General features: G+C 43.3%; 1 protein-coding gene and 2 long non-coding RNA genes across 4 annotated transcripts in view; all 3 read left to right on the top strand.

Annotated features, from left to right (window-relative positions):
* The window catches only part of mpped1 (metallophosphoesterase domain containing 1), a gene marked incomplete at both ends in the record, with an annotated part of 263,390 nt that overhangs the window by 233,379 nt on the left and 8,529 nt on the right, over positions 1-21,482 (top strand). For both annotated transcript variants that reach the window (XM_083999790.1, XM_083999789.1), the window contains one exon: positions 18,582-18,697. In XM_083999790.1, the coding sequence (XP_083855916.1) occupies positions 18,582-18,697 (116 nt within the window). The remainder of the gene's footprint in view (positions 1-18,581; positions 18,698-21,482) is intronic.
* LOC311006398 lies at positions 243-1,520 on the top strand. The gene is made up of 3 exons (XR_014596380.1): positions 243-345; positions 434-512; positions 1,271-1,520. It is a non-coding gene; the product is annotated as an uncharacterized lncRNA (long non-coding RNA).
* On the top strand, positions 8,773-10,050 carry LOC311006378. Its single transcript, XR_014596379.1, has 3 exons — positions 8,773-8,875; positions 8,964-9,042; positions 9,801-10,050. It is a non-coding gene; the product is annotated as an uncharacterized lncRNA (long non-coding RNA).

A 21,482-nucleotide genomic window follows, 5' to 3' on the forward strand; every position in this document is an offset into this window, starting at 1 on the left:
TATTTGTTTTGCATCGCCAAAGTGTTAGTTTTCCTACTGCATTTGAATGCACCGCTCAACTCGCATGTTCCCACGTGGGGTACCTAGTTCTCAGCAGCCAATCAGAGGCTACGCAGGTCACGCTCAGCCTGTCGGCTCGGGGAGGAAGTGCAGTTGCGTTGCTCTTCCCGTCCTTTCGGATCCCAGCCAGAGAAGAGAGGGCAGCTGCGTGCTAAGGAGAAGAGGAGAAGAGGAAAACAGGAGAAAAACCCGGAGTTTACCTGTGAAAAAGGAGAAAGAGAGAGTCGGAGCACTTACCCAGTGGAGGTCCGGAGCCAAGTGACTGAACGAAGGAGAATTACGTTGGTAAGACGAGTCAATTATCCGATGAAAAAAACAGCTTGTTGACGTTTGCCGTCGTCGTCCATGCTAATGCTAGCTCTGTGCTTAACAGGCTAACTGCTTGCCTTTCATCCGGAGAGCTGCTACGAGGTTCGGCATCGGCGTGCTCCACCTTGATACACAGAGCAACGGTGAGAAATGTGCTTTCTAGCTGCTCTGGTGCTATTTCCCTGTTGTTTTTCCGTGTGCTGAAAGAAAGCAGTGGTGATATTAAGATTATAAGAGTAAATTGAAATGAATAATGGTGCAATAGTTCTGAACATATATGCATATTGTGTTTATTATTTTTGCTGATGTGAATATAGTTAAAGGGGAAGTGTTTTATTTTCCTTATGCCAATTTAAAAAGGGAAAAAAGAGTAATTTGATATGTTGTGAATGTGATTAATGTAAAACAATAGTTTATTTTGAATTGTGCAATTTATTGAAGACATTTATGTTATTCCAACTGAGTTAAATCAACTAGAGGGTAATTTTTGGTGCAGATCTCAGACATGAATAGGCCTATAGTGTAAGAGTAAACTAAGCACAAGTCTTTAATACCTCTGAGTCTAACTCAAAATGTGTACTGTTATGTTATTTGCACATGGTTCTGATATGTTTATGATGAATTATATTTTGTATGTTAATGGTTACTTACCATAAGTATTATTGAAACTGTTCACATGAACAGGTAAATGTTTGAGCACTTTAATATTTAGTTCTCATAAATGATACACTTAAGACTGAACGTTGTACAACAAAAACAAAGATGGAGATTTGAGAATTGAATAGAGATGAAGATTTATGTCAGAATTAGATGTAATGGTGTGCATCTTTTACATCTGATATCCCTAATGATGCATCTGAGAATGGATAGTGTTGAATGTATTGTGTGACCCTGTCTACAGGTCAGGTTTTTAGGAGGACTGAAGAGTCTGAGGTTCAGGACAAACTTCCTGCTGTAACAGATGGCGAGCCAACTACCCTGAAGAAAGATCAGCACCGAGGAGATATCCACGTACACACTCATTCACACAAATAATACACTTACATTACACTACAAGGAACCTTGGAATCAGGTGAACTTGCAAAAACTCTACAACAATAAACCTGCAACAACTCCTTTTTTATTTTAAGGGCCCCAACGGACAATTTTTGGTTTTAGTGTGCACACTACTTTTCTTATTTTTCTAACTGTTTGGGTTAATATTTTGTATTCTGTACAAACCAGACAAATCACTTTGCCCACTGTAAAAATTATAAGAGTGGCTACTCAATTGTTACTCTTGTGTCTGCCTCATTATTGTTGCTCAATTCAGTGGCTCCTCCCGAATTTAGTCTTTTCTGATTCTGGTCCAGGTCTTATCGTTAGTCCAACTTCTTATTATACTGTAATTCACTTTTACACTCCTAAAATTGGTTACAGAAGTGGCGAGCCAGCCAGGAGCCATTTGATTTGAGCATCAATATTGAAGTAATGACCAGTATGGATTTCATACAAAAGTCTGGTGTCAAAATTCCTAATGCAGTTACTGTCAGTGGAATAACTCAGGTAGCTGAACAAGATGAACAAGTGATTGACTTTCTAAAACAGTATGGTAAACTTGAGAGAATCCTTTTGGTTGATGATTCACAGTCCGAGTTCTTTCAAAACCTGATCGTTGAATATGTTAGCGGTTCAGCCTTAGAAGGTTTAGAACCTCACTTACCGTACACGTGCATAGCACGAGGTGACCCCACCATTGTCTATGAAGTTAAGACACTCAGTAGCGTGTACGCTACCAAGGTTGGAAGTAATGTTACCAAGACATACTTAGCTGAGCTCAAGCAACTAGCTAAGATGAGTGGCAAAGACTATAGTGTGGTGTTGAAAGAAATGATGTCTCAGATCGGGGAAGATGTTGAAGCTATGCAACCCACAACTGAAGAATCCTCCCCCACACATGTTGAGACCACTGTCTTATCCCCACCCGCTCATCAAGAGCAACAGTCTCTCACCCCATTTCCAGATGCCACACCAAGCAGCAACGGTGCCACTGACCATGTTCCCCTCACCAATGGAAAGAGAGCGCCGTCCCTTTCAGTAAGTGACTTGAACCCACCTGACATACAGAAGGTCGTGGTCGAGCATATTGTACGGAGGCAAGACGTTGTCCCACACATCCAATCCCAGGTGAGACTCCGCTCCTTCTCCGGCAAGACTCCCAGACCTAATCATGAAACTGATTATGACACATGGCGCACACACATTGAGTTGCTCCAGAATGATCCTAGCATGTCTCCTCTGCAAATATCCAGAAAAATCCATGAAAGCTTGCTCCCACCAGCAGCTGATGTAGTTAAAGGCTTACGGCCTGAGTCACCGCCTGCAGCCTACCTACAGCTTCTAGACTCAGCCTTCGGTACTGTGGAAGATGGAGAGGAGCTTTTCGCTCAATTCCTGAACACCCTCCAAGACCCAGGTGAGAAATCATCCACTTACCTTCATCGGCTCCAGTTAGCCTTGAACAGAGCAACGAAAAGGGGGGGAGTTACACACGAAGAAGTAGACAAACATCTTATTAAGCAGTTCTGCAGGGGATGTTGGGATAACACCTTGCTCAGCGCCCTGCAACTGGAGCAAAAGAAGAGCAGCCCACCCCAGTTCTCAGACCTCTTGCTACTGATTCGCTCCGAAGAAGATCGACAGCAAGCAAAATCCTGTCGTATGAAAAAACATATTGGCATCACAAAGCAAAGAGCTCAGGTGCAGTTCCACGGTGCATATGTTTGTGAACCAGAGGAGAAAGATGAGAGCAGCATCAGTGCTATTGAGGATCTGAGAAAGCAAGTGGTGAGTCTGCAAAGTCAACTAACTACATACATGTCACAGAAAAACACCAAAGGAGCTAGCAGCAAGGGATCTGCAGGGAAGCAACAGAGCAGGATGTCAAAGCCAAATGATACAGACATGCAAAGACAAACCAAAAAGAAACAGACATACAAACCCAAGCCCTGGTACTGTTTTAACTGCGGCGAAGACGGGCACATCGCCCCCTGCTGCACCGATCCTGCAAACCCCGACCTAGTGGCAGAAAAGAAGAGGCAGTTGGAAAAAAAACAGCGCCAGTGGGAAACACAAAATGATTCAAACTTACCTTTAAACGACTAACAGTTCCTGTTGTGGGACAAACAGGGGCTGAGGAGAGTCAACAACGTCCCTCAGACGTGAACAAAGAAGACAAACCCCCCGTTGAAATCAACAAAGACATTACACATACAGAGAACATTAAAGCTCAAACATGTTCCAGCTTACATCATTCAAAGCAGCACCAACCGTTTCGACTCCCCAAACGGCTGGTTGGTATCAAGAGCACAGCCCAAGTGACTGTGAGAGGTGAAGAGGTCAACTGTCTTCTTGACTCAGGCTCACAAGTTACCACCGTACCTGAGTCATTTTACAAGCAGCACCTTTCAGAGCAGAAGATTAAGCCGCTTCATGACCTCTTAGAAGTGGAAGGCGCAAATGGCCAGCTAGTGCCTTACTTTGGCTATATAGAAATGACCATAACCTTTCCAAAAGACTTCATAGGAGTCCCAATAGATGTAAACACACTTGCCTTAGTAGTTCCTGACACTTCACAGTCCCTCATGCTCATAGGTACAAACACCTTAGACGTACTGTTTGACATTTACTCAGAGACTGACTTAACCAATCGCCAGCCCCTCCCACATGGCTACAAAGTAGTTTTCAAGGTAATTGAGTTAAGACGGAAGCAGGCAAGCAACAACCACCAGGGGGTAGTGAAGATGCAAGGCAAGACGCCTCAAGTCATTCCAGCCGGTGAAACTGTAGTGGTGGAGGGAGTCGCTCTTGTCAGCAGTCTTCGGGATGAGAAATCCGTTGTCATTGAGTACCCATCATCATCCCCCTTGCCAGGTGGCCTGCTAGTAAAAGCTGGTCTAGTTGATTTCCCCCAGCTACGACCCCATAAGCTGCCAGTCGTCATAAGCAACGAGTCTGACCATGACATCGTCATTCCTGCTAAGTGTACTATTGCAGAGGTTAGTGCTTATCAGACCATCCTATTAAAGGAACACAGCATAGCCAAGCAATCAGAATCTCTCCAGAGACCTCCAGAGACCCAGTCATCTCAAGAACCCACCTTGAATTACAATTTCGCTGATTCCCCAGTCCCACTCGAATGGAAGCAACGCATCACTCAGCAGCTCAACAACATGGCTGACGTGTTTGCACATCATGACCTGGATTTTGGCCGGACGGACCAGGTGCGACACCACATAAAACTCTCAGATGAAAGTCCCTTCAAACTGCGTGCCCGACCAATCCACCCACAGGACATTGAAGCTGTCCGCAGGCACATTAAAGAGCTTCTTGATGCGGGAGTTATCAGGGAGTCAGAGTCACCATTTGCATCACCCATAGTGGTAGTCCGGAAAAAGAACGGCCAAGTCCGGTTGTGCATCGATTATAGGCGTCTAAACCTCCAGACTATAAAGGACGCCTACAACCTTCCAAAGCTGGAGGATACATTCTCAGCCCTCAATGGTTCTCAGTGGTTCTCAGTTCTCGACCTTAAGTCGGGGTACTACCAGATCGAGGTTGAAGAGGCAGACAAACCGAAGACGGCCTTCGTGTGTCCGCTCGGATTCTGGGAGTTCAACAGAATGCCTCAAGGAGTGACAAATGCCCCCAGCACGTTCCAAAGGTTAATGGAACGGTGCATGGGGGATATGCATTTGAAAGATGCGTTGGTCTTCCTTGATGACGTCATAGTTTTCTCCAGAACCCTTGAGGAGCACGAAGAAAGACTCATGAGAGTGCTAACTCGTCTCAAAGAGTTTGGGTTGAAGTTATCCCCAGAAAAATGTGTCTTCTTCCAGACATCAGTCCGTTATCTGGGTCATGTAGTCTCCAGAAGTGGCGTTCAGACAGATCCTGAAAAGATTTCAGCCCTGAAGACATGGCCTGTCCCCCAGACCCTGCGGGAGCTAAAATCCTTCCTCGGTTTCGCCGGGTACTACAGGAGGTTCGTTAAGGGTTACTCCAGCATCGTAAAGCCCCTCCACAGCTTGACCTCCGGCTACCCACCTCTCCACAAGAAATCAAAAGCAAAACTAACAGACATGAGACAGAAAACAAACCAATACCATGACCCAAAAGAACCCTTCGGGGGCCGCTGGACGCCAGCTTGCCAGCAAGCCTTCGAGGCAGTCATCCAGAGCCTCACTACAGCCCCTGTACTAGCCTTCGCTGATCCCCAGAAACCCTATATACTGCACACCGACGCCAGTACCACCGGGCTCGGTGCTGTGTTATATCAGGAGCAAGACGGCCAACTCAGAGTCATAGGCTACGCCAGTAGAGGGCTGTCAAGAAGCGAGAGCCGCTATCCAGCGCACAAGCTAGAGTTCCTGGCGCTCAAGTGGTCGGTCACCGAAAAGTTCAGCGACTATCTGTACGGCAACCACTTCACCGTTGTAACGGATAGCAATCCGCTGACTTACATCCTGACAACGGCCAAACTTGACGCGACCAGCTATCGGTGGTTAGCAGCGCTGTCCACATTCTCCTTCAAACTCCTCTATCGTCCAGGACGGCAGAACGGAGATGCGGATGGATTATCACGCAGACCACATGGAATGCTAGCAGACGATCTGAAATCACAAAAAGAGAGAGAACGTATACAGCAGTTTACACAAGATCACCTCTCGGATCCAAACAACATCAATGCAGTTGATCAGTCTGTTGTGAAAGCAATCTGCGAGAGACAGCTCACCTACAGCGTCAGTCTTGATGGTGAGAGAGAGGGAGATACAGATCGTGTTGCTTTAGTGGAGGTGCTTGCCATGTCTCCCAGTGCTGTTCCCGACAGCTATGGACAAGAAGAACAGTTTGGAGGTCTTCCAACCGTCCCCCATCTCACTGAAGCTGAGATAGCAGCTAAACAAAGAGCTGACCAATGTATAAAGCATGTCATCGCCCAGATCGAACATGGGGACACACCACCTCCCACCTTGCGCACCCAACTTCCTGATCTCCCACTCCTCCTCCGAGAACTCAATCGTCTCGAGCTCCATAACGACATCCTGTTTCGGCGACGCCAAGTGGGGCCACAGACAACTTACCAGCTTGTTCTTCCAGCTGAGCTCCGCGACACAGTCCTCACCAGTCTGCACGACCATATGGGCCACATGGGAGTCGACCGGACACTGGACCTTGTAAGGACCAGATTCTATTGGCCGAAGATGGTCATGGATGTGGAAAGGAAAGTGAGGACATGTGGCAGGTGCGTGCGGAGGAAGGCACGACCTGAAAGAGCAGCCCCCTTGGTCAACATTAGGACCACTCGACCTCTTGAGCTCCTCTGTATGGACTACCTGTCCTTGGAGGCTGACAAAAGTGGAACCAAGGATATACTGGTGATCACAGATCACTTCACTAAATTTGCGGTTGCAATCCCAACACCGAATCAAAAGGCCCGCACAGTAGCAAAGTGTCTGTGGGAAAACTTTATGGTACACTATGGTATCCCGGAGAAGTTACATAGTGACCAGGGTCCAGACTTCGAGTCCCGCACGATCAGGGAACTCTGTCAGGTGGCTGGAATCCACAAGGTGAGGACGACCCCATACCATCCTAGGGGCAACCCCGTGGAACGATTTAATCGTACCCTGCTTGACATGTTGGGCACTCTCCAAAATCAAGACAAGTCCAGTTGGCGTGATCATGTGAGACCCCTGGTCCACGCCTACAATTGCACCAGGAACGAGGTAACTGGCTTCACCCCGTACGAACTGATGTTCGGGCGCCAACCTCGCCTGCCAGTTGATCTTGCCTTCAAGTTGCCAGTACCAGAGGGTCAACATTTATCTCACTCTGACTATGTGCAAAACCTCAAGTCACGTCTCAAAGAGAGCTACAAGATAGCCATGGAGAAGGCTGCAAAGATCGCTCTCAAGAACAAAACAAGGTTTGATAGACATGTTACCGCCTCAGACCTGGAACCTGGAGATCGAGTATTGGTCAGGAATGTCCGCATCCGGGGAAAACATAAGATCTCAGACAAATGGGAACCCACTGTCCATGTGGTGATGAGAAGAGCAGGCACTCTCCCTGTCTACACTGTTAAACCTGAAAACAGCGATGGTCCCCTAAGGACGCTACACAGGGACCTGTTGCTGCCGTGCGGGTACCTACCTGTGGAGGAAAACAGTGAGCCTGTACCAAAGCCAGTACCACGCAGGCCAGGAACACGTGCAAACCCTGCGGTAGAGGAAGAGAATTCCTCAGATGAAGAGGATGATGTACTCATTCCTGTTTGGTTAAATTCCCCTGTCCCCATGGTCAGTGAGATTCCTGTGCACCCGGATCTGCCCATGACCGATGTCCAAGACACTCAGCATACTGAACCTCCAGGCCCTTGTCCTGTCGAGAGTCCTGTAAATGCTCAAAATGATGACAACCCACCAGATGTTGACAACTTACCTGATTTTGACAATCCACCTGAACTTGACAATCCAACCGATCTTGACACCCAACCCGATTTTGACAACTTACCTGATATGTCCAATAGTACTTCAGATGGTCCTTTGATGTTCATTGAGTCCAACTCTCATCAGAGTGATACTGAGTACTTACCTACCGATAGAGTCACACCAATCGAACAAGCCGATGAACCAACCTTGCTTCAAAATCACTTACCTGAGGATGATAATCCAGGAATCCAAGGAGAACAACTTCCAGTTGAGGAGGATGGTCTTAAAGGAGCAGAACCTGAGGAAAGAAAGGAAGAAACAGGTGAAAATGAAGGAAAGGATGGAACAATCTCAATGGATACAGAGGAGAACACGGATACAAATGATTCTGTCAGGAGATCTGAGAGAAACCGTCAACCACCACGACGGCTTGATTATACAGAGCTAGGAAGCCCTTTGATCACAGCAGTGAAATCATTCTTTCAAGGACTGTCCACAGCTTGGGAAGAAGTAATAAGAGAAGAACCTGTCCAACCCCCTGCCCTGACCCCTCGAATCATTATCCTTTAACTGTCTACTATGCACAGGGACGTGCATAAGTTCAGGAGGGGAGGGTGTAACCAGGTGTAAGAAACACACAGTTAACTTAGTACAATAAAAGAAGAGAGACTGTTTATTTTAATTATCTTTATTTGTTTTGCATCGCCAAAGTGTTAGTTTTCCTACTGCATTTGAATGCACCGCTCAACTCGCATGTTCCCACGTGGGGTACCTAGTTCTCAGCAGCCAATCAGAGGCTACGCAGGTCACGCTCAGCCTGTCGGCTCGGGGAGGAAGTGCAGTTGCGTTGCTCTTCCCGTCCTTTCGGATCCCAGCCAGAGAAGAGAGGGCAGCTGCGTGCTAAGGAGAAGAGGAGAAGAGGAAAACAGGAGAAAAACCCGGAGTTTACCTGTGAAAAAGGAGAAAGAGAGAGTCGGAGCACTTACCCAGTGGAGGTCCGGAGCCAAGTGACTGAACGAAGGAGAATTACGTTGGTAAGACGAGTCAATTATCCGATGAAAAAAACAGCTTGTTGACGTTTGCCGTCGTCGTCCATGCTAATGCTAGCTCTGTGCTTAACAGGCTAACTGCTTGCCTTTCATCCGGAGAGCTGCTACGAGGTTCGGCATCGGCGTGCTCCACCTTGATACACAGAGCAACGGTGAGAAATGTGCTTTCTAGCTGCTCTGGTGCTATTTCCCTGTTGTTTTTCCGTGTGCTGAAAGAAAGCAGTGGTGATATTAAGATTATAAGAGTAAATTGAAATGAATAATGGTGCAATAGTTCTGAACATATATGCATATTGTGTTTATTATTTTTGCTGATGTGAATATAATTAAAGGGGAAGTGTTTTATTTTCCTTATGCCAATTTAAAAAGGGAAAAAAGAGTAATTTGATATGTTGTGAATGTGATTAATGTAAAACAATAGTTTATTTTGAATTGTGCAATTTATTGAAGACATTTATGTTATTCCAACTGAGTTAAATCAACTAGAGGGTAATTTTTGGTGCAGATCTCAGACATGAATAGGCCTATAGTGTAAGAGTAAACTAAGCACAAGTCTTTAATACCTCTGAGTCTAACTCAAAATGTGTACTGTTATGTTATTTGCACATGGTTCTGATATGTTTATGATGAATTATATTTTGTATGTTAATGGTTACTTACCATAAGTATTATTGAAACTGTTCACATGAACAGGTAAATGTTTGAGCACTTTAATATTTAGTTCTCATAAATGATACACTTAAGACTGAACGTTGTACAACAAAAACAAAGATGGAGATTTGAGAATTGAATAGAGATGAAGATTTATGTCAGAATTAGATGTAATGGTGTGCATCTTTTACATCTGATATCCCTAATGATGCATCTGAGAATGGATAGTGTTGAATGTATTGTGTGACCCTGTCTACAGGTCAGGTTTTTAGGAGGACTGAAGAGTCTGAGGTTCAGGACAAACTTCCTGCTGTAACAGATGGCGAGCCAACTACCCTGAAGAAAGATCAGCACCGAGGAGATATCCACGTACACACTCATTCACACAAATAATACACTTACATTACACTACAAGGAACCTTGGAATCAGGTGAACTTGCAAAAACTCTACAACAATAAACCTGCAACAACTCCTTTTTTATTTTAAGGGCCCCAACGGACAATTTTTGGTTTTAGTGTGCACACTACTTTTCTTATTTTTCTAACTGTTTGGGTTAATATTTTGTATTCTGTACAAACCAGACAAATCACTTTGCCCACTGTAAAAATTATAAGAGTGGCTACTCAATTGTTACTCTTGTGTCTGCCTCATTATTGTTGCTCAATTCAGTGGCTCCTCCCGAATTTAGTCTTTTCTGATTCTGGTCCAGGTCTTATCGTTAGTCCAACTTCTTATTATACTGTAATTCACTTTTACACTCCTAAAATTGGTTACAAGTGGGTAGTGGGGCAAAATGACAGCCCCTTATTTAACACCATAGTGCATGATTCAGATAAAGGCTTACTTGAGAGATTGATGACATTCACTTCCTCCACTGGCTGTTGCGAGTGTTGTATGGCTCCCGTGCGAATTTTCTTCCCCCGCCTGCACCTCTTGCGCTGTGGGATCGGGTGCCTTGGGGGTGTTGTGGAGTGTGTTGAGTTTGGCCTAAAAAAGGCCTTCGCTGGGAAGCTTTTTGGACATTCTTATCATCAAGAGCGACAAAGGTTTCAGCACTTCACTCTACAGGAAACCTACTGACAGGAATTCACTGCTACATGGACAATCATATCACCCCTCCCCTTTGAAAAGGAGCCTGCCTATTGCACAGATGAACCGCATTCGTCGGATATGCAGTTCAGACGCTGATTTTAACATACAAAAGCAGGATCTAGCTAATAGATTCCTTCAAAGAGGGTACAAAAAAGAATGGGTGACGCAGGCTGCCGACCGCTTTTCTAATGTAACTCAAACTGACTGTCTTTTTTCCACCAGAACTGAAACTGTTAATGACAGAATTACATGTGTTGTTCCTTATTCACCTCTTGCTAGGAATATGTCCTCGATTATACATAAACATTGGCATATTGTCTCTTCCGACCCCTCTCTGAGAGGACGTTTTGAAACCCCCCCCCGTGTTGCCTTTAGAAGACCCCCCAATCTTAGGAACATGCTGGTCAGGGCGGATAATCCTAGCCCTCCACCTCCTCGTGCTTCTGTTTCTTTTCTTCCCCCTGTGGAAGCAGGTAATTATAAGTGTGGTAATTGTCAACAGTGCAATTTTACACGTAAAACCAAAATCTTTCATCATCCACGCACTGGTAAAGCGTTTTCTATTAAGGGTATAATTTCTTGCAAAACTAACAACGTGATATATATGCTTAAGTGCCCTTGTGGGCTTGCATATATTGGTAAGACATCTAGACCCCTTAAAAACAGAATCTCTGAACATAGGTGTGCTATAAGAAACTCTGATCCCAAGAGCCCTGTAGCGAATCACTTTAACCAGATGAAACATAGCGTGGCTTCTCTTAGCTACATTGGTATAGAACTAGTATGTCAACCGAGGAGGGGAGGTGATATTAACAAACTGCTTCTCAGACGTGAACTTTTCTGGATCTATACTTTAGATACTATGTCACCCAAGGGCATGAACGAAGACATGGACATTCGTCCATTCCTATAATTACTGTGATTTTGTCACACATTATCGCCCAGCAAGTTTGATATTGTGTGTTGCTTTGTGCTTGTATGTGTTATATTATTGTGCCTTAGCACGCAGGTGTGGCCTCGGTAGCATATGCCAACTTCATGACGGCACTCTTGCCCGATCACTGTTTGCATATCCTATAGAGTTCAGCCTCCCTGTGTGTCTCTCGCACTAGTGTTTTTATACACTTAGATTTTGATATATATTTTTCTACTATCTATGCTATTTTCTACTATGTATGCTATGTGTAACATGATATGTGATATGATATTTCTACGTTGTGGCTGGTATGACTTACTTTTGTGGTGTCTTTCATTGGTATGGGCGCATGTGTACGCACTATACACAGTCTATTCACTTGTGTGTATGTGTACTCCTGTACCCATACTTGTGTTTTTTCTCAGGAATTTTTTTATAGTGATGTTTAAATATACTAGAATATAACAGGACTTTGCAGTACTAGTGGATGCCGTTTTGTATGTTTTTTCTTTGGCACTCTTTAATATATAGTTTTTTTTGTTAAATGTTAGGTTTTGTGTTTGTACCGGTATCTGCTTCCTGGTTTCTAGTTGTCACATGACTACCACATGATACTTAAGATGGCGTCTATGTGGATTTTGTATGTCTGACGAAGAGCTTTTGCTCGAAACGTTACATTGTTCCTGACATTAAATGGACTGCATTCAGGAGCCCTGCGGTGTGCGAGCCTTTCTATTTTCTTTTTAATGCTTGTATATTTTTGGCTCAGCACCTGCCCAAGCTTTTGGTACGGATGTGCGTGTGACCTTCTCTTCCTCATCAAACTCATCAAATACACAATCCAACAACTCCAAAACGCTCTGGTGGACAAGTTGTGACCTGCACATTCACCACGCTATGAGATAATAACAGAACGTTACGAGACACAGTTGTTTTGGAGGCAAATGCAGAGACTGCTTGCTGAAAAACCGCCACCGACTGGAACGCGCATCAGCGGTTTTGCATGAATTTACCTCGAAAACAACTCTGTCTCGTAGGGATTATGGCAATGGGCCAATTTGCCAAAATGTTTAACTATCCCTTTAATATGTCTTACTAGTTAGTTACGTTGCAACTAAGTGGCCATAATACTCAGTCAACATTTTGATTGGCATTTAAAAAGTTTTATTACTTCATCCTGACGTCCTCAAACTCTGCCTCTGCCTCTGCTCTCTGCTGGACTGGACCTCAGGATGTCGTCACCGTTGATGTTTGAGGTTTAAAAAATTCCCTGTCAAATACACAGACGGCAGCCAGAGAGCAGGACACTTCCCCCTACAGCAGGTCATTTCCTCACAAACGAGGAGCGTGAGGGGAGGAAAGATAGGGAGAGAGAGAGATGGAGTCGTATGTCAAGAAGAGATGTGGAGAGCGGAGGATGAGGACAGGGGGAAACGAGATGCGATGATGGAGGGAGATGAAGAAGAGAGAATGAGGGAAAAGAGCAGGAGAGAGACACCTTGCAGCCCTCGGCAGAGCCATTCAATGATTCATGTACTTACTCCAGTGAAATCAGTTGGCTTCCACACACACACACCCTCTCTCACACACACGGTGATTCATGCAAGCTCAAAAACTTCAGCTAAGAGCTGTGCATTGACCTGTTTGTCTTCAAACCTTAAATGCATTTCCTATTAAGTGTTTAAGTTTGACTTTTCCTCTTGTCCTTAAGAGAATAGAGGCAGTAACTGTGAGTGAGTGTGTAATGGCTTGAGCGCTGTTGTTTTTCTCCCAGTGTGCAGCCTGAAGATGCGCCTGGGGATTGAGAACTCTAACACAAACATCTGTTTTCTCCCGTTTTAAAACCCATAACAAACACAAGCCCGGTACATTAACAGAATCTGTAATACGCTCCGTGCTTTGCCTGATTCTCCTTTTTGAAGTTAACACAAATCACTACTGCCATTGTAATCCCTTACCTGATAAAAACATTATCTTTCCGGAGCTGGGATATTATCCAAGGAATTACATTCAGTTAGTCTCCCATTTGCTCAGCAAACACAGGAACGAGTCTCTCATACGGAGACGCTACGGTCAGTTCCCATTGCAGGCGATAATCTCTTTTTAGTAACTGTGATGGTGACGCCTACGTTCAGCGTCGTGGACACCACAAAATGAGATATAAACTGTTTGAGAGAGATTTAATTTAATTTAATTTAATTCCTTTATTTGTTTAAGAGGGACAGTGTACATCAATGAGCATTTTAAAAGGATAAAATGTAAATGCACCCAATTATAGCCAGAAGGCTAATTTCCGTTGGCAGTCCCCCTGCCTGATGGAGCATGGCAATAAAACATAAAACAAAGGTATATAAAAAGTTACATTAAGATACATTAAGACAGATAACACAGATCGCTACACAACAATACACCTTAACCCCCACCCCTCCCACCCACACGCACGTACACACCTATAACACATTACAGTTTCAAATATACATTGACAGGTAACAGTACCACAGTGTCAGTACTCAGTACCACAGTATCAGTACACAGTTGCACAGTATTGGTACATTAAAAGTGATCACATGCCTGGTTGGCTCTAAGCCATGCCTTCAGGCTTGATTGACGCCTTCTCTTTACAGAATGATTGATAGCACCAAATTAAAACAAGTTGGGGTGCTTTATAAAGGATACTGCAGTTGACAAAATGATAGACTGGATCATCATGGGTTTTAGCGATACTGGGTGACAAAGCTGTGGTGGCGTTTTTCCAAAATTATAGCCTCTTAGAAAAATAATTAAAATCTTTAAACTTTGGAATCTGAGTAAGTTTTCTCAAGTTTGGCCCGAGAACTAAAGAGTGTCACCAGTGGATATGAGTAATAAAAGAGAAAGATTACCTGTGGGCAATTTTCAAAAGCACCCATGGGCCCTTACGTGGGTGAAGTGTTTGCTTTCAATGTGGGCAGTCAAAATTAACATGATGATTGCATCAGTCTGAAAATTACAAAGCCATTTGGATTGTAGTTGGTGCCACTTTGCCCTCAACTCCCCCTGGATCCATCTCATATTTTCAGTCACCACCCAGAGCTCATGACTGTAGCTGTAGGTGAAGGTTGGAACAAAGATCGACTGGTGAATCAAGAGCTTTGACTTGCAGTTTAGATTTCAAAAGATCCCCCAAGGGACCTGGTCATAGGCCTATTTCAAGCACATGATGACTGGATCTGCAGAATCCAATGACTCTTCATGCTGCACCCCCATTTCATCTATCCATCCCTGACAGTTTTTTATTGCGCACTGTAGCACTTTATCACGCTGTACTACTGTATATTTTGGTTTCGTTGTGTTCCCAATCCATTCTAGTACAACTCCATCAAGAAACCCTGTCCTGGTCTTGCATTGCTGCATCTTCATCCATCTTATCCATCCATAAACAGTCCTTTTTGTTTTTTCTTTTGTCATAGTAGCGTCATGTTAATTGTCTCTCTTTGTAGTTTTTTTTGTCTGTTGGTTCCTGTTGGATACATGTGTGTTTTTCCTGTTTTATGAATTCTGTTGTTATGTTCTTGTGTTTATTTTAATGGCTTTTAACACCTTGCCAGGAGGACTACAGTCGGAAACTATTTTTATTATGTCCATTAATGTGCATTGTACTCCTTAAATAAAAATAAATAAATCAATAAAATGTACAGTAACCATACCAGGCTAAAGAGTTTGTCCACAGTTAATCCACATTTCTTGTCCTGAATGTGAACTTCAACAATCTGTCAAAGTCAAAGTCAAAGTCCCCAACCACCATGCAACACTTGAGAGGCAAGTCAACCATGACAGACCTACGATTTCTAGATCTCAGGGAGCTGAGGAACTTCTTCTGTCAGTGACTTCTGCCAAGGATACTGGCAGAAGTCTTCAGACTGCCCCCTCCTCCTCAGAGGACATGTTGGATTGGTTCAGGAGTTTCTCAAAGTGATTCTTTCACCAGCCAGTGATCTCCCCAGTACGAGTTAGCAGTTCTCTGTTGTTGAAAACAGCCTGAGCTGAGCCTTGTTTCCTCCTCGGGAGATTTCAGATGGTTATAATGTAGCCAGAACCTCCTTGAAGCCAAGTTCTCCATGGCCTCCCTGCACCACATTGATTATGATCTGTGTGCTGAAATAAAAGTGAAACTAAGACCATTATGATGAATCATAGATGTACTGTAGACTCCAAACAAAGACCAAACTGGGTTCATCCTCAACCATCTTGGTGGTTCATCTCAGAATCTAATACCTTGGTGTTGAATAGAAAGGGAAATGGACAACCAGGTTTTTCTTCTCCAAAGCTTCATTTAAGCAAATCATCTACTTTATAGTCAAGACGATTTTCACATTGCATCTAAGATTAAGTGAAACCAGTGACTGGAAGAAAAGAGATCAGTCAAAATCCAGAATGTGCTTTGGAAAATGGCCGTAAATAATGTAAAGTGTAAACAAAGTGCACTTGATAAATTATGCAAAAGTACAATATGGTTCTTTAAGTTGACTTCTCGACCGTCTATCCATTCTTCTGAGCACATAGCTCTCTCTCTCCACCCTCATGAATCTTTCTCTTTGCTTATCTGCCCCTCTTTTCAGATAAATCACCGTCTAGTAGGTCATTATCAGGGAAAAACTCCTTACCGTTTCTCCTTTGCTCTCTCTTCATCCCTCCATTCACACTGAGAGAGTTGGGAGCATCAATCGCACCACTGAGCTCATTCCAATTTAATTGAGACGTCCATGTTAAGACGGACATGAATATTACATTCCACAGGCCTTATTAATATGCTAAGGCCGGTCTAAATGTTTTAATATTTGCTGTGTAAATTATTGAAATTGTGTTCACGGGCAGCATCGGATCATTCGTCAGAAATGTTTAGTCTCTGATGTTCAGGATGTGGTGGAACTCTAATCGCGTGCACCCCGGCTAAATTATGCAGTCATTTCCCATGATGCACTGCAACACACACTTGACCACCACCAACCCCCCACCCCACCTTTGCACTGGTCACCATTTTTAGCTTCCTCGGATGATCCTTCAATTTGTACCACTTCCATGATCCCTGGACATCAGTTACTCCCAAAATATTTGTGATCCATATAGGGTTGGGTCTTGACTAAACATGAAAATCACTTTTGACATTGGTTTCAACATTTTTAACCCCTTCCTGACCAGTTGTTTTTGCTGCAAAAACACAAAATTTCTATGGGGCTTTTTGGGGTTTATGGCTGGTGACAGTATTTTAGTGATACAAAGAGATATCCAAAATCCCCTCAGTGAAAATATCTGACTATAATATGTCAACAAAATAAAACAAGAATTTTGAAAGGGGCTTTATCCATTGTTCAGATTTCGGTTCTGGAAATTAGCGCATATTTCATTAGATATTGCCTCATTTACATATTTAAACATAAAATTTGACAAAACTTGTAATACAAAAAATATTTGTCTTAAAGTGAGTAATAAACTTGGGAAGTTTCATGGTGATATCTGTTAGTTACATTTTTTACTTTATTTTTACATTAAAAAACCCATTGGACATTTTTGTCCAGCGAAGGGTCATGGGTTAAAATGCATTGCGGGTCCAAAAAATTGACTTTCATTCTGAAATTCGGGACATCCAGAGTTTACCCAAAGATACACCTCCTTGCCAAAAATCAGGCCCCAGTGACCTTTCATTTGACCGTGGGGAGTTGGGAAAGTGTGAGAGGTGGACAAAAATGTCCAGGGGTAAAATGAGGGTTTCAGAGGGAAAGAGAAAAGAAACAGGGGAGAGAGTGTGTGACAGGTATTTCTTCCTATCTTCAGGCCTGTCTTTCTGTCTCCCCATCTGGCTCCAAAGTCCCCAAGCATGTCAGACACACACACACACACACACACACACACCGGAAATTATTCAAAAAAATCCTCATCTGATGTTCCACTGAGCACAGACACATCGGGCAGTGGCCACGACGATAAAGTTGGCGTTTCGAGTGACTGCACTCTGCAATTTAAAAAAAGCCGGCTGCACGGTAACAGACGTCCTCGGCTGCGGTTGCACACACACACACACACAAATGCGTGTGGTGTGTTGGAGAGGAAGATGGATCGGAGTACAGATTGTAAGTGACATGTTAATTTCTTCTCCGTCACTCAACTCACGGCCGAGGCGTCCGCTATCAAAGTAAAGGGACACGCGGCCCAGCCATCAAGGCTCCTCTCTTCTCTTCTTCCTCTCTCCTTTTTCCTCCCATCATTTGTCCCCTTTCCTCCTCCTTCATCTTCATGTGCCCCTGGGTAGATGTTCATAAGTCCCCCAAGTAGTTGTGCATGTTTAGACATTGAAAGGAAAGCAGCTGACAGTTGTTAGTGAAGGGCAGCAAGAAGAGGAGTGAGAGGTCGAGCTGGATTTATGATCTTTGCTCTGGTGGAAATTGCTTCATTAGAGAGTCATCACTCTGGAAATAAGACACCAAACACTGAAGGGATGAAGATTGAAATACAGTACATACGAGGAACGAGTTAAAAAAGTATTAAAGGATTTATAATATTACAGCAAACAGAAAAACATGTTTTATCCTCTGTCACATGAAACTTTCAAACTTTAAAGAGTCGACAACAATATCACTCTTTATAACAAACTCTTACAGTACGTCCACAAGCATCAGGTCAGGAGGATGAGATGCAGTGTTTGTCCAGGCCTGTGCATGTGGTATTTTTAGAATAACACAATTACAGAGGCACACATACAGAGCGACGCTTACAAAGTGAATTAATAAGTGACTCAATGAGAAAGCTTTGTACTATTTTATTTCCACAGCCTGGTGTCCCTGCAGTTTTTTTCAACATGTTCTCCTCCTTTGTGTTGTGTGTGGCCAGTGTCACACATCTGAATGGAACGTGTTACCCTCAAATCAAGGCTCATTTTATTGACAGTGCAAAGGTCAAAGGTCATGTAAAGGTTAGGACAGGTGTATGGGGTGAGTGCAGCTCGTACAGTGAGAATATTAACCAAACTGTGTGTGTTTCTGTGTGTGTGTCTGCAGGCAGCCCTGGTATTACGGCTGGGGCTTCAACCTACCACGGGGTCAGGCTCTGCTGGACAAGTGGAACCAGGTCCCCGACAACACAGACATCCTGGTCACACACTGCCCCCCACTGGGTGAGACACAGATTACAGCAGTACACATGCACGCACACACACACACAAACACAAACACACATTCACCTGATCCCTCATCAGTCTAGATGTCTTTTTTATTTTTGAAGGAAACATTGAAATATCACATTTACATGAATATCCCCATGTCTCTGGATCATCTTTGAGATATTTTACACTTTGATTGGAGTCCACCAGTGGTAAATTATTATTATTTTCAATACCTCAAAATGTACAAATGCAACAAAAGATAAAGTACATGTCTGTCTTCCAATAAGACACATTAACATTAATACACTAACCACATGTGGCAATACAATCAGTATCATCCATCCATTTATTCAAAACTTAAACAAGGCCACTTCATTTCTGCATTGGTTGTGCAACATTACAGTATATATCACAATATATCACTGCTAATCCCAGTGGTTCAATACAATATTTAACATATTCAGTACAGTATACAGTGCAGTACTGTATATACCAACCCTGTCTCCCAACCATGTTTTTATTTATGACCCACAATACACAAATCTACACCATGAAATGTTTCACAATCAAAAATCAATGCATTTTATCTTGTTGCTTAAAGTTATATTCAATGTAGTGAGGGATTTGACAATAAGATACTAGCTACCCACAAGTCAAGTCGATGGAGCTGAAGGTTATGCGGCCTCTGGCTTTCACATCATGTCCTCCATCCACAAATTTAAAATAGTGGGTACTTCTGTACTGCTACTCAGCCAGGATGGTGAGAAATGTCCGTCATTTCACACCCAACCTTTTGACTGTTTTGTAAGGTGGCCCAGACGAGTCAGCAAAATTGTGTAGGGTCATGTGAATCCATTTGAGCAAATGTAAAAAGCCACAACATAAATATAAAATCGCGGCCCAGCACTGCAGGTTGTCGTACTTGTTGGTGTGAACACGCTTATGCACTCAAAAGAGCAAGTGTGAGTATGGCAGTAGAGTATGTGAATTGAAACACAGTGATGGAGATGGAGGAAAGTGAGCTAGGATGCAGGGACCAGGGGAACGGGGATGCTGACTGTGACAGCTGTAGTCGCTGCTAGTGGATATTGTAGGATATTATACTGTAAAAGCTGAATATTCTGGCAGAAAACAAACAAACCTGTGAAGATCTTCAAGTCTAATACCTACCATGCACTAGAAGACTTTGGAAAGGATAAAGTCTTACATCCTCTGTTATGTCGGTCGACACCAAATGACTCACATTCTTGTGCCACCCTTAATTTAATTCACCTCAACACCCAAGTGTGAGTCCAGTATTAGTGGAACGATGAATCCGTGAGACATGAGTCATGAGAAAGTCGAGTTGCAAGTCTCTGATTTCTTTTTCAAAGACAACATATTCATCAGAGTCTAAGTCATGTGACTTGAGTTCATGTCCGTGTCAATGGGGGATATAGCCGTGACATGACTCACTCCACATGTTTTAATGGTCTAGCCAAAATATTGTGAATACTGACTGACTGATCCCAGCATTGGTCAGTGGGGTGCAAAGTCACAGCCTACCAGCCAGCTCTGCTTTCCTGGCTGCTATAGGGAATTGCAAAGAAGCAGAGGAGGGCTTCCAATACACTGCGCCTCATCCCCACACGCCGATTACAACAAATACATTGTCATTACCATTATGCCCAATAACAGAGGCAGTTGGGCGTAAAAAAAAAAAACCTGCCTCTAATAAAAGGTCTATTACATTTTGGAGTGTGAGGTAAATAAAGACAAAGCTGTTGTGGATCTCAGACGGAGGCTGATCAGACTTACCCGATGGAGCATGGGCCATTTGGGCCTCGACCTTACCCCAGCAGTCTGGGTTTGCATCCAACTTGTACATGTCATCCTCTCTCTGCCCATATTTTTAGAGTCTCTCTCACTGTTAAGGCGAGACACTACAGGCAAAACATTCATGCACTGATCAATTTTGAGATTTTTGGCTATTTTTCTTCCTTAACATGTAATCTTTCAGAAAAGTCAAAGGAAATGGTAGAAAATCCACATTAAGGTGGTTATTTTACTTCATTTTGTCTCTTTTGTCTGTAGATTTCTCCTAAATTTGCCAAAAGTTAACTCCAATATGTCAACAAAATAAAACAAGAATTTTGAAAGGGGCTTTATCCATTTTTCAGATTTTGGTTCTGGAAATGTATGCAAATTAGCGCATATTTAATCAGATATTGCCTCATTTGCATATTTAAACATAAAATTTGACAAAACTTGTAATACAAAAAATATTTGTGTTAATGTAAGTGATAAACTTGGGAAGTTTCATGGTGATATCTGTTATTTAATTTTTTTCCCTATTCACCTGTAGTGTCTCCCCTTAAATAACTTCAAACAACAAAGAAATCCTGTTCCTCCTATTATAAATTCCACAGACTGCTTAAATTACCACAGGACATGTCTGTGATGTGCATAAAAAGCTTCTACATATGTGTACATACATCATACAGGTATGTGTGCATATCCATCATCACTCTGTGGATGGTGAATAAAAGAGTGCAGTGGAAATGACTCTTTGATGAAACTGAAGAATCAGTGTCGTGCCGACAGAATGAATAAAAGGTGAAAGTAATCAAAGCAATGACTCAGTCCAGTCAGCTGGTCCTGCCCCGCCGGAGAACACACTTTACCTTCAGAGATTATTAGCCCTCTTAGTGATCCTCACACTGGTCCCAACAAACACAGATGCTGCTGCACAAGCTGACTGACACCCACTACACACTTCTATGTCTCGAGTACTTACACACAAGCATACGGAGACACT

Source organism: Trachurus trachurus, assembly GCF_905171665.1.
Source record: "Trachurus trachurus genome assembly, chromosome: 23".
Classification (NCBI taxonomy): Eukaryota; Metazoa; Chordata; class Actinopteri; order Carangiformes; family Carangidae; genus Trachurus; species Trachurus trachurus.